Genomic DNA, 13,014 nt, shown 5'->3' on the forward strand with positions numbered 1-13,014 from the left:
CCCCACAGCTCAATGATGTGCCAAGGAAGGCACACTTGCTCTCCCAGTAGAAAGACATTGCTCTGCAAAGCAACCCAGTGAGAAGCCAAGGGTCCCATAGGTATCTGCATATAACCACAGGTTTTTATCTTTTTTTTGTCTGAAAATGCTGTGCCAAATAGGAACAATGATGGAGATGGGGTCCTCTTGGCCAGCTCATTTATGACTGCAAAAATATTTTCAAGACAAGTAGTAAACTAACCTGATGTTACGATCCTGGCATCCAATAGCTGCATATTTCCAGCTGGGGTCCACATCCATGTCATACAGAGTGGTCTTCCTAACAATGTGATGTGTTCGGGTAAACTGAACCCCTTCTCCTGTCTAAGCATGTGGGTAAAGACTGTGTCAAAATCAAGCAGTTAACCCATTATCAAGAACTCCTAAATACAGATGAGTCTTCTCACACAGCCAGCACAAATCAACCATTCCCATTAAGCAGGTCTGCTGGGAGCAGCTGGGACTGCAGGCACAATGAACTCCTTCCTCTAGCCCTTACTCTTTCACCGCTTCTCACAATAGCCCTGGCAGTGAAATAAAAGCAGATATCCTAACAGCTCTCTGCTCTGCATCTTGCTGAGAAAGGTCAGGCTGGGACCAGCTGCAGGCTTCACAGAACTAGTTCTCTGAATGTGATCTTTTGAATTGAGTCAGTGGGAGATGCTAAGGCTGAATATCAACAAGCTTATACAGAAACACTGATATCACTCTTTAAAGTAGCTCCTTTGTGGAGAGACTATTAAAAAAGCTGTAATAAGGTTACCTTCTGTGCAGTGCGGAAATAGATGCTCTTGTCTGCCCCACAGCTTATCATTCGCACCTTCCCATCATTGGCTGCAACAAAGAGGCAGGAGCCAATCAAAAGACAAACACAGATACAAGGTGGAGAACATGTTTTAATTTATACCATTTATTCCAGTCCTGATTAGCTAAGACTGACCCCTACTTAAGCAGCACGATGCTGCAGCAAAACAGAAGCCCCTTCTCGGACAACATTTATTAATGCTCAGTGTGCTTGAGGCCTTAATACAGAGGCTTTACACAACTTATTAGGATGTAATTGTTTTCTCCTTCAACAGTAATGCTCATGTGGTTATTGTGCGCCTGCCACAGCACCCTGTTGCAGTATGACAAGTTCACACTCAGTATGAGCTGAAGTCGGACAATGAAGACTGAAAAGTGCCCAAAGTCATCTGCATGTTTCTTGCTGCCCTGTCTTGCTGCGGTCAGGCTTCCCTTAGCAGTCTTTTGTAACCAACCTGCTCCTTTCAGTAAAGCAACACCTGATAAATCTCTGTGTAATGAAAATCCCTGTGTAATGAAAATGGCAGCAGCATTGCAGCTACAGCTGTGCGTGGCCACATACCCTAATGGTACAAATCCTGACCCTCACCCGTGGACTCAGCTTCCTGATTTCAACTTGAACCTGCCTTCCTGCCATGGGTTTGGCAGGCACTGAACTGTGGCTGAGCCAGCTCACTGCATCCAGATTGATCCTGATCCTGAACTGCTGACCTGTCTTACCACTATGGATTTGTCTGGAGATCAGGACTATTGGCTGGATCTAGTTACTGCCACTGGACTTGAACTGTTCCACCTTATTCACGTACTGTGGGACTTTTCCATTGCCAGTAAAGCCACTACCTTTGACTGCCTTCCTGTGACCCTTGGCTACTGGCAGAGCAGCCAACCCTTGCTGTTCCCTGACAATACATCACACTCATGTCTGACCATCAGTAGTACCTGAGTGCTGGGGATGCAATGTGATCCATTACCATGAATGCAAAGTCTTATACTGATTTGTTACGACAAATTTACTTGTGAATAGTTAATTCTAGAAGATTTTTGTGGGTTTGGGGAATTTTGGGGAAGATGTGCCACAGTTCTCCTCATTAAGAACAGCATGTAGCCATCTGACAACAGTTAAAGGGAGTAAATCATTACAGAAAACAGCTTTCCAAAGAAATGCTGAGGACTTCAATCACAAGAGGCTTTGTGAATGAGGAGGAAAGAGAAGATCAAAAAGCAAAAAGGATAAGATGGCAAGTATAGTCAAATATCACCTTCCGTTAGGATATTGTAGCTAAAGATGATGGCAAAAAAACAGCTTCAGCCCTGGCCTAACCCAGTGTTTAAGCAGTTAAAATTACTTTACAGCCACAATGGGAAAACAACAGTGCACAAATCCAGCTTTGGAAGGAAGCCACAATTCTCTACCTGCAAACTTGACAGCAGTGATGGAAGAAGAATGTTCATCCAGGGTCTGCTGCAGGCTGTAGTCCTTTCCAGCATCCAAGACATGAATCAATCTATCCCGACTGGCTGAGGCTAAGAGCTTTAAGCCTGTCAGAATTAAAAAGAGTGCAAGGCCATTACTAAAAAGTCATGTGCTTTTCCAGTCACTATTTTAAAACAGCTTCTCAAATCATCTTAGGGACATCATACTGCGGGTAACTGCATGGATGGACACAAAAGAATGCCCCTGCATTTCACACTGTGATAACAGGCAGAACAATTTTCAACCTCAGCCTACCATATTCCAAGGAAAAGTATGAGAAAGAAGCCTCTTTCAAAGTCTGGCTCTACTGGCCCAGTGCTACAAGCCTGCTCTGAAATTCAGGAGTAGCTCAGCACTGAAGGTTCTGATATACCATGGCTGGACTTACTGACTTGTTCAACGCTACATTCATATGCAAAAGGGAAGAAGCTCAATTGCATTTACCTGTGTCAGGTTTGGAGTACTCCAGACACAGGATCTCAGAGTCATGGGCTTCCACCTTCAGCATTTCCCTCAGAGACTGCAACTCATATATCCTAAGACACAACACAGCTGAGTTCAGTATGTTTAATAAAATTAGCAAGATCTGGTTTTCATTCTCATGCCTGCCCAGCCCACAGTCTGCACAAGAAGCTCCTTGGGATTACCTGAGAGTGCCTATCCTGTCCCCCGAGGCCAGATGCTCCCCACTGGGACTCACACAGACAGTGCGTATCCCCACCTTCGTATCCATCACTTGTGCATCAGCTTTGTCTGCACTTCCTGCTGAGTTGTAATCAGTGTCCAGAAGTACCTGAGTGTTGTCATCTACATAGATGATTTTCATCAAGTCCTGGGGATACAATACACCCAGAAATACGAACTAGTTACAAAACATTAAAGTGAAGCATCTGCCTTAGAAACTGGGCTCCTAGCCAACATATACACTTCATCAGCAGTAATGCTGTAATCAGTGGGATCTTTTACCTAGGTGCAAGCACTCAGCCCCTTCATATTGTAGGATGAAAGTTTCACAGCTGTGTCTCACAATCACCCTTTCCAAATGATATCCCTTCAAGCTAGAGACTAACAGCATGTCCTGCACAAACAGACAAGCTCTGGGATTAGTGATTACAATGCAGGAGGGGACACAGCTGGAATCTGAAAGACTTCTAGGGATCATCCAAATTAAATCATGCCTTTTGAGAACTGACAGAAAACGGAGTAGTTTTTCCACCATAAGCAGATTGCTGAGAACAGGCAAGTCAGGGCTGCTGTTCTCTCGGATCTTCCAGCTCTACTGAGAATGGAAGCAAATGTCCATAAGTAATCACTGTTCTGTACAAGTACCCTCCCTCTTATATACATGAAGTGAGTGTAAACTGCTTCTCATTCAGTTCTCCCAAATCTCTGCCTCATTTAATGCACCTTTTCCAAACAAATCTTAAAGTAGTTACATACTACAGAGATGAAGAAAAAGTGAATCAGCTCTCCTGCAGCATATGGGATGAGCCATTTTGGAAGAGGCTAAGCTAAGTGAATCCTTGGGCGGTTTATGGAAAAAGCAATAGTCCCCTGGACCATTTCAGACAAGCCATCTTTCCAGCTGATACTTCCTACTCCCCATTCATGATTCTTGAGGTTCATACATTTTACCAGACTTCGCTCTGTTTACAGAGAAGTTTGTATTGACTCAGAGATCCAAAGAAGTTTGGGCCTTAACTTGGGAATACCTGTGCATGAGGAAGAGCAACCCCAAGGGCAAAAAGATGATCAAAACCTAAGATCTTACATTGCTGAGGATGTTGCGGTGCAGAGCTGTGCCATGAATGTTGGAGCTCTCAGTGTTCCACAGACGAATGGTGTTGTCAGAGGAGCAGGTGATGAAGGAACCAGGGGGAAGGCATGACTGATTGCTGTCCTTCACCTCCGGATACATCTACAGACAGGTAAAATCAACTCCTGAGTGAGACTCCCTGATAGACACGAGTAGCAAGTTTCAAAACAAAATGAAAGTGCTGTCCTCTTCTTTGTAAAGGTGAGAGCCAGTCACTTCTCCTACTGAACACCTGCTTGCAGACCAGAGCTTCATATTCACTTCAAACAAATGCTCACTGAGCTTTCCTGAATGCAGAACGTCTCTGCAACAAGCCAGCATCCTTTGTTTCCAATAGTTCAAAGAACGCCTCAAAGACCATGCAACAATAACTGTGCAGCAGCCTTGCACTGTTGTTTGCAACTTTCAACTACTACTGCCCATTTATAATCCAAAAGGAAAGGGTGAAATGCACTTAATAAGTAATAACAAAAGAGTCTTCAGCCTCTTCCATTTTCTTTCCACTTCCCCCTTTCCTGACCACTGTTGGAAATATTTCAACATATTACCAATTACATTGTTTCCTATACCTCCTTTCCTTCCCTCTGATAGAAAGCCAACCAGACAGACTGGAAGATGATAGCCACTTGAGAGGCTAATCACGGATGTCCTGGTAAATAGGTTAAGAAAGATCAGAGTTGAGATCTTACCGCTTGTTTCATTCCTTTGACTATGGAGCAGGACTTACTCACCACAGACTTCGACTAATTCCTTTTGAGGTCAGCAGTAAACACTTGTGTGTTTTGTGAAAGGAGCCCCTGCATTCACCTTTGTGCAGTTCTGCTCTTTCTCCCACCTCTCACCTTCTAATGGTGAGATTTTTTTTCTCAGTAACACACTGCACCTAATGCAGTTGGCTAGACACTGCAGCACAGCCAAAGAGCTGTTCCTAGCTCCAACTCAAACTCTGTAGCAACCACACTAACCACAGGAGGAAATCTGAGCCAATTCTTTCTCTCTGCAGTAAGCGTCTGCATTCAAATTCAGCAGCTCTGCAGATGACTTCTGCAGCTGCAACTGCAATCCAACACTTGTGTGTACAGACAACATACCTCAATGTTCCACACGCAGGAAGAGTGGTACAAAGCAGAGTACACCTTGCCCACTTTTTTCGGGTCTTTGACATCCCACACATACAGGCTGTGGTCATTGTATACACAGGAAAGCCACTGGTTGGTGGGGTCAAAAGTCAAGGCAATCGTGTCTGGATACTTTGCATCAGCCATACCAGAGAAAAGACGACTGCACAAAGAGAGAACAACAGCGTGGTTAGCCTGCACCCCCGTGGAGGGGCAAGGAGTCAGGACATGAGAGCTCAGATTGTCCACAGGGCACTGGCAAGGGGAACAGTATGCTGGGGCATATATAGGTAGAGAGTAGCTGTCAGGGAAGACCTGTCTCTTGAACAACCAGAGTCCCAAAAGAAGCCTGAAAGCTCCATGGCAAAACTCATTCTACTTGCCAACCAACTTAGAGTCCCGCCACAGAAAGGCCATTGACTTTCCCTGAAGAAGGACAAAACAGAACACTTAATCATCACTGGAAATGATCATCACCATCATTTACCCCTGCCTAAACAGGTGGTAAAAACCGAGACAAATAATCTCAGAACAAAGGAGAAGATCATCTTTTGGTGGGTACTGTATTTTGCTTACTGATTGCAGAAACTGCTCGTGTGAGACCAAGCAGAAGAGTGCATACTATACTCAAAAAGAGAGAAGCACACCAGCACAAGGGACAAAGGAATGATTCATTTCAGCAGCAGCTTCTCTGACATGGTTCTCTTCCACCCCTAACCCACACATAGCTTGGGATGGGACGGGGGCCAAAGTTCAAGTAGCACACCAAACAACTGAAGCCCTGCTTCTGCAAGTGCAAAGCTCTGAGGGCTAGAAGAACACAGCGCAGATCCTATGGAAAAAACAAGTCCTTGATACAGTCGTGGGCAGTTAGTTACAGGCAACTGGCATCCTACAGACAGGCTCTGGCATGCACAGGAATATAAGGAGTCCTGTGTTTCCAAGCTTTTTTGGAAGTAATTAAAAATAAATAAATAAATTATTAAGATGTAATCATTGCTACAAATGCATGTTTAAGACTCACATGAATATTTCTGCTAGACTGATGCATGAGAACAGCAGAGAGTATTTTTAAAGGGTGCATGTATACGATTGCTTGACTTTAGCTCTATCAGAAAGTGGTAACATTTTAGATTGAAGTTCCTTTTCCAGCTCCCTTACTGGAATATCATTATATTCCACTAATCTTCTGGAGGAGGACTATACAGTGCACTGTCAGAACCTTTACTTCAAGTTCCAAAGAAAAGTTTAAAGAAAATCTGTTATAGGACTGGGAGTATATATCTGTAGATGTGGGAACTTCAGATGTCCAGTGAAACAATGGCTGGTAGATTCATACACCTTTGGATTTCATTCTTCAAAAGTGACAGAAGCAAAAGAAGGTAACATAAGATTGGGAAAGCCCCCAACCACAACTGACAAACAGCAACACATGAAGGATTTTCTCTAGCATAAGCCTCCACAAGCTGGCAGACAAAACCATACAGAAATCACATTACCCTCCTCAGAAGGTGAGAAAGAGAGATAGGGCAGAAGATACTAGAGCAAGGTAGGAAAACAAGACAACAAAATGCACAAGACTGAATCAGTATAAAGACTACAGACAGTAGCAGATTTAGGTCTACAAAAGATTCAAGAGAGCCCTTCAAATAAAGACCCATGAGAGCCTGGGCTTCTCTTAGCAACATCATTATATTGCTACAGAGGAGAGTCTTCTGCCCTTACCAGTGATAAGCAAAGGGTGTACCATGGTACAGGAACAACTGAAGTATGCCACAGCATCCTGTGCCCTCTGCCTGTTTGCCTATAGCAACCAACACCAAAAGGCCACCAGATCCAAGCAATCCTAAAGAGATGCGGAGCAAGATACGCTGTTTCATCCAGCAACTGGCTTTGGGCTGTAGCCCAGCCGTGCAATGCAACCCTGCAACAACTCAGGCAGATCTGCAATAGGCTGCCAGTTTTAATCCATATAAAGAGCACACACCAAATGGCAAAGATCTGGGGAGCAGTTCTAACCCCCACAAGCCTCCCTTGCTCCCTTCCACCCTCTCCACGGTACCTGGCCTCAGTCACACTCGCGATGTCTGTTCCCAGGCAGTGCGGCTTTGGCAGTGTGGTGACAAAGTGAAGGTTCAGAGGGTTAAAGATCCTCACAGTGCCATCAGCGCAGCCACAGAAGATGTAGTCATGGTTCACAGAGATGCAGTTTGCCACAGTGGTCTGAGGAGGACACAACACACAAGAGGGTGAATAAGCAATGCACTCCGACTTCAAAAGTCACCAGACACATGATGGGGAGAATAGCAAACTGACAGACAAAGGAGTCATGGTCAGAAGAGCTGAAGTCGAGCCCTGGGAGTAAGGAAAAGCCTAAAAATCCAATCTTCCTTTCTGAGGAGCTTCCTAACCACATGCTATTGTAGATTCCAAGTGGCCAAGGAAAAAGCCCAGCTCCCCACTGTGCTTTCCCTCCCCGCTTGGAGGACAGCAGATCCACATATTTGCTCCAGATGAGCATCTCTGAACATGGGGGTTTTGTTCCTCTGTGACATTCAGCACCACCAGCAGGCAAGGAGCACCTCCCCCTGTACTAGAAAAGCCAATACACTACCTGCCACAAGGGGATATGAAAAGAAAAAAAATGGATTTTCTTCCCTTCCCATTGGGATCTGTACAAATGGCAGAAAATGGTACGAAATGGAGTGCGGTGATAAGGGGATGAGTTCAACGCAAAACTTTTTTCCAACTTACTGTGAAGCTGTCTGTATTCTGAGCGAGAGTGAAAGGCAGATTTTAGAGAAGAAAGGAAAGAAAAGAAGAGGCATTTCACTTCAGTGAGAGCGTGGAAAGGTTTTTTTCCCCTTGATTTTAATACATTGGATCCTTTCAGGTGCCATCTTACATTCAATTGAAAGGAAAATAAACATGATCAAATTCTTAACTATGAGCCAACCTGGTGGTTTAGAACGGCCAAACCAAATAGTTCCTTGGGAACCTGCATTTGAGATGTACAAGCCAAGTAAGACACTGCAGAGTGGGTAGAAATCAGAATCTTTCTAAAACTCCTGCTTGTCCAGGCCAAGCCAGGAGGGACAACGCAGGGATTGCCAAAGCTATATAAAGGGCATTACTTTGCCAGAAAGGCAGTAGCTGTAATACTGAGGTTTGAGAATGAAAAAGCTTCAATAATTAATAAAATCCCTTTGCCAAGAAACAATGCTATTTTTGCATGGCTTTCCAGAGGAAAACAAAGTGGCAGAGGCCCAATGACTTTCACTGCTGGTGGTCAGCTTGTGCTTCGAGTGCCCTTATTACTGCTTGTTCCTGTTCTACTTCAGCAAGCACAAATACTGCAGGACAGGAGGATGTAAAACTCACCCTCAGCTCCACCCACTTGTCCAGCAGCCTTTTTTCATTGAATTCACAGAGCAGGCCTGAGGATGTGATGCAGAAGGTACTGTCAGCTTTTTTGCCTTTTCCACAAGCCACATCCGTGAAGAAGTTGTTCCTCAGTTCTCCAAGCAATCCCGAGCGACCTAGCAAGGGGACTGTGGCATTGACCTACCAATAAAACACAGTTTGTTAGGAACAGAGCGAGGCACTCCAGGCAGACAGACATGTTTTAGAACATCAAACACTGAGTGCTGAAGTGCCTCGAAGAAAAGAGAACTGCAAACAGCCTACAAAGAGAGGCAGTGACATGTTTTACTTGCTGCAGAGCCATTGCTTGCATAGTATATGGGACCATCAGTATTAGTACATCAGTGGAACGGAACACTACTTATTCCACCAAAACTGCTTCCAAACATATGATCCAGAGGCAGCAGATCAATCACTGGAAGAACAACCCTTCCCTGGCCAATGTGTGATTTATACCAAATGCCAAAGCAGGGCCCAAGCATGAACGAGGAACATCTGTTCATGAACATGCAGAAAAATTCCCACATGTGGATTCTGTTCCCCAGAGAAGAACAGAATAGCTGTAAGTTTAAACGCTATAATTGACCTTTCAAAATAACACAAGATCAAACAGCTCTCCCCACCTCTGTGCTCCAAGGGGTTCAATGGCTGCAGCTCTTTCTAGTCTTTTGCCCTTCATTATATGTGACTATTAAAGAACAAGCATGCTGCTATACAACTCCAGGAGCCATGCCTCCACATCAGTGCAGGATAAGACAAGCTTTTGGTGCCACCAGCCCATAGGGACACTGAGACTTGAGAGCCAGAGGTGGAGGGCTATCTTTGAATCCCCACAAAATCAAAGAGCTCCCACTTCCCACAGCTCACTGGGGCAAAATCCATGCTTGCTGTAAGATGGAAACGCCTGTTCACAGTTGGCCTTGATGCACCTTCTCTCACCTTAGAGGTTTTGCTATCATCCAGGTACCAGAACTTGATGTGTCGATTTCCAGCAGTGACAAAGTAACTGCAGTCCTCTGAGAATGACACAGCCGTCACTTTACTTGAGACTTTGTTGGCTGCCACTACGATGTTTTTCTGGAAGCATAAGTGTTTAGGTAGCTTAGTTTCTTTGCTCAGAAGCAAAGTGAACTCACTTCAGTTACAGGCACGTATCCACTACAAGCGCTGCAGAAGGGAAAAGATGAGGCCCAAACTATTCCCCAAACACCCCTGAAAACAACCTCCCCCACACCAGCTGGGAGCATTGATTTGGCAGATAGTACAATCCACATTTACATTCAATTCCACTTCCACATTGACTGGGATCGAGAACAAATGAGCAGGCACTAGTGCCTGCAGGAACTTGGTGTGTGAGTCATAACAAACATGTTGGTTTCACAATCACCAGGAGCTCAGAGAAAACCTATTTCCCTTTCTAAACAGCAAAAACACAAGGAGTTGTCCTGGCTTCCAGGCAGCAGTGAGGGCAAGACACTCAAGGTGGGGAACAGGTTATTTTCTGCAGGAAAAATAATACTGATTCCTCCACAAATTCTCTCTTCTCTTTAAAGACACTTTTTTGAAAGACCCAAAACACAAAAAGACCATGCCTTTATTGGAAGGGACAAAGCAAAATCTGCAGCACTTCACATGTGCTCTTCAATATGTCAGAGTTTGGGAAAGGAGGAAGAACACGGCACAGACATGAGAACAGGAACGGATACTGCCCAAGCAAAACAGTCAGATAGCAAGAGCTCCCTAACCACAATACCAGCACTCAGTCTTTCTCCCCTGCCTTTCCCCAGGGATTGGCAGAAGCAAGAATAAAAATGCCTTCCCTTCCACCTGTGGTGGATTTTCAACCACGCAGCACATGGCTGACAACAACGCAAAAAAAAGCAGTGATAAAACCATCACCATGGAGGACCCCCAGCCCAGACTAGGGGAAAAGCAAGGGGCCAGCCATTAACATAACTTCTTCCAAGACAGCACACAGAGAAAGGCTAAGGACCTTTGTAGACCTCAACATCTGGATCTCTGCTGTGGTCTTTCTTTAGGGAAGCAAGGGGACCCTACAGATAACAGGGGTTTTCTTTTCCATCACAGTCAAAGGACTAAGTCTCCCAGCCAGGAAAAACAGGAAATCGAAGCAGCAGCATAGCAGATAGAAGGGTTGTGGTGAAAGGTGCAGGGAAGTACTTGAGGAGATCTGTATTGACATCTTGATCTCAAATTCTTCTTTCACTTTGGTCACATAAAATCTAGTTTTGATACCAAGCCTGCAAAATAAAGGCTAGCTGGACCTCCTGATAGTCACAGTCTGAAGTATATGATTAAAGTGCATGTTCTTCAATGCAGAAGAATAAAATAGTCTTTACCTCACAAGCTCTCATGCACATAATTATAAATAGGATCACAGTGAACAGGAAAACCTGCATAAGCAAGGCAAATGAAGCTACTTGTACTGTCCCACACATGCCATGCATTGTGATCATCTCTAAGTCACTACTTTCATTTGTATAACTACAAAGAACTAAAAGGCTGAGCAGTTTTCAACACTGACATACACAGGTGTTATCACTATATAGTTCAGTTATACACAAAAATAGCAAGGTCAATTTTCAGCTCATGCAGGAGAAAACTAACAGTGAGATCTTAAATTACAGCACAGAAAATGTGATGAAGAGAGTAACATACTAAATGAGCACAGACTTACAAGCTGCAAGAGAAGAGAAGGCTCCAGGGAGACCTTAGAGCAGCCTTCCAGTATTTAAAGGGGGCCTACAGAAAAGATGGGGAGGGACTCTTTATCAGGGAGTATAGTGACAGGACAAGGGGTAGTAGTTTTAAACTGAAAGAGGGTAGATATTAGGAAGAAATTCTTTACTGTGAGGGTGGTGAGACACTGACACAGGCTGCACAGAGAACCTGTGGGTACCCCCTCCTTGGAAGTGTTCAGGGCCAGGCTGGATGGGGCTTTGAGCAACTTGGTCTAGTGTGAGGCATCCCTGCCCATGGCAGGGGCTTGGAAGTAGATGAGCTTTAAGGTCCCTTCCAACCCAAACCATTCTAACATTCTATAATCAGGTGAGATTTAACAGATGCATTGTGGGTTCTGTAAATCACATCTCTTTTTAAAGAGGATTACAGCACCTAAAGCAGCAGCAGGAGCTGAATACGTGCTTAACATTTATTAATACAGAAGCCTAACGACAATAAATGTTTCTTTCCTTATATACAAAAAAGCACACACTTAAATGTTTTCTAGAGGATAAGACATGGGCTTTGTTCCCACAGTGCTGACCCAACCCATTGGTAGACAGTGACTTCCATTGGCTTTCACCCACTGTGATTTCTCTATGTTCCCTTTCTCAGTCATCAAGGGTGGGATCGTACTATTGCAAACCCTGACACAATAAAAACAAAACAAGCCAAGAGCACTCACTACACCACAAAAGAACTCTGTGACTGATGAGAGTTCCCTTCCTGACCCTCATAAATTAGCTTTTAATAAGCCTCTAAAAAAGCTCAAGGTTTTGACAAGGTTTCAAAGTCCAGGCTTTTCTGCCTGGACAGCAAGATGTCGCATGTCTCCAAGTATAAGGAATATCCTTTCACTGAAGTGACTTAGAGCTTCCCTAAGGGACCATAGTTCTCTCTCACGTCCAAACTTGTCAGTGTCTATGACTGTCAAAAAACAAATAATAACAGATGTAAAAAAAAAAAAAAGAGCAGAAAGAAAGACGGAACCGCAATAGTTTATGGATAAACTGTCAACTCTTCTTCATTTAGCAACACCTTGTGGTCCAGCCAACCTCCCAGAGAACCTACCTTCCATGACCACACATTGACAATCATGTCATGCTGGTATCCCACTGAAACGATGTACTTGGAGCTGGGGGAGAAGGCCACACAGGCCACACCATACTTGTGCTCCTGGAGCTCAGCCACCTGGGTTCGCTCGGCCACATCCCATACCCGAACCGCTGGCATGTGTCCACTCTGGAAGGATAAGAACAGACTGAAAACAGGAACAGAACCCCTGAGGTCAGTTCTGGCAGATTCGAGCATGTAAATATGTGGGGACTGGAAAAAGGTGTCTAGATGGTGTGTTCACAATATGTTTAAAGGTTCCTTTGACTCTTTAAAGCCCAGGTTGAGGCTGACAACATAAGGGGCACATGCATTTCAACAACCTAAGGAGTATAAGTATTTCATAATGGAAGAATTAATACATCTCCCCTGCTACTCACAGAACAGCCAGAGACTAGAACAATACTTTTGATGCACATCTCTGCCCTTTGCAATGGGAACTCACAGCCAGATCATTAAAAGGATTATAAGATGGCATCTCCAGA

The 13,014-nt window shown here is 44.4% G+C and overlaps 1 protein-coding gene across 5 annotated transcripts in view; it reads right to left on the minus strand.

Annotated features, from left to right (window-relative positions):
- The window catches only part of MAPKBP1 (mitogen-activated protein kinase binding protein 1), a 96,355-nt gene that overhangs the window by 27,327 nt on the left and 56,014 nt on the right, over positions 1-13,014 (minus strand). For 4 of the 5 annotated variants that reach the window (XM_062635729.1, XM_062635733.1, XM_062635728.1 and 1 more), the window contains exons 6-17: positions 12,488-12,658; positions 9,614-9,751; positions 8,633-8,815; positions 8,006-8,023; positions 7,314-7,474; positions 5,225-5,414; positions 4,089-4,235; positions 2,965-3,149; positions 2,762-2,853; positions 2,257-2,382; positions 803-873; positions 242-363 (exon numbers count right to left, since the gene is read on the minus strand). In XM_062635729.1, the coding sequence (XP_062491713.1) occupies positions 242-363; positions 803-873; positions 2,257-2,382; positions 2,762-2,853; positions 2,965-3,149; positions 4,089-4,235; positions 5,225-5,414; positions 7,314-7,474; positions 8,006-8,023; positions 8,633-8,815; positions 9,614-9,751; positions 12,488-12,658 (1,604 nt within the window). The remainder of the gene's footprint in view (positions 1-241; positions 364-802; positions 874-2,256; positions 2,383-2,761; positions 2,854-2,964; positions 3,150-4,088; positions 4,236-5,224; positions 5,415-7,313; positions 7,475-8,005; positions 8,024-8,632; positions 8,816-9,613; positions 9,752-12,487; positions 12,659-13,014) is intronic. The other variant, XM_062635732.1, reaches the window with a different exon arrangement.

The sequence above is a fragment of the Pezoporus occidentalis genome, unplaced genomic scaffold (assembly GCF_034315485.1).
Source record: "Pezoporus occidentalis ecotype Australia unplaced genomic scaffold, CSIRO_AGI_Poc_V1 ctg46, whole genome shotgun sequence".
Classification (NCBI taxonomy): domain Eukaryota; kingdom Metazoa; phylum Chordata; class Aves; order Psittaciformes; family Psittacidae; genus Pezoporus; species Pezoporus occidentalis.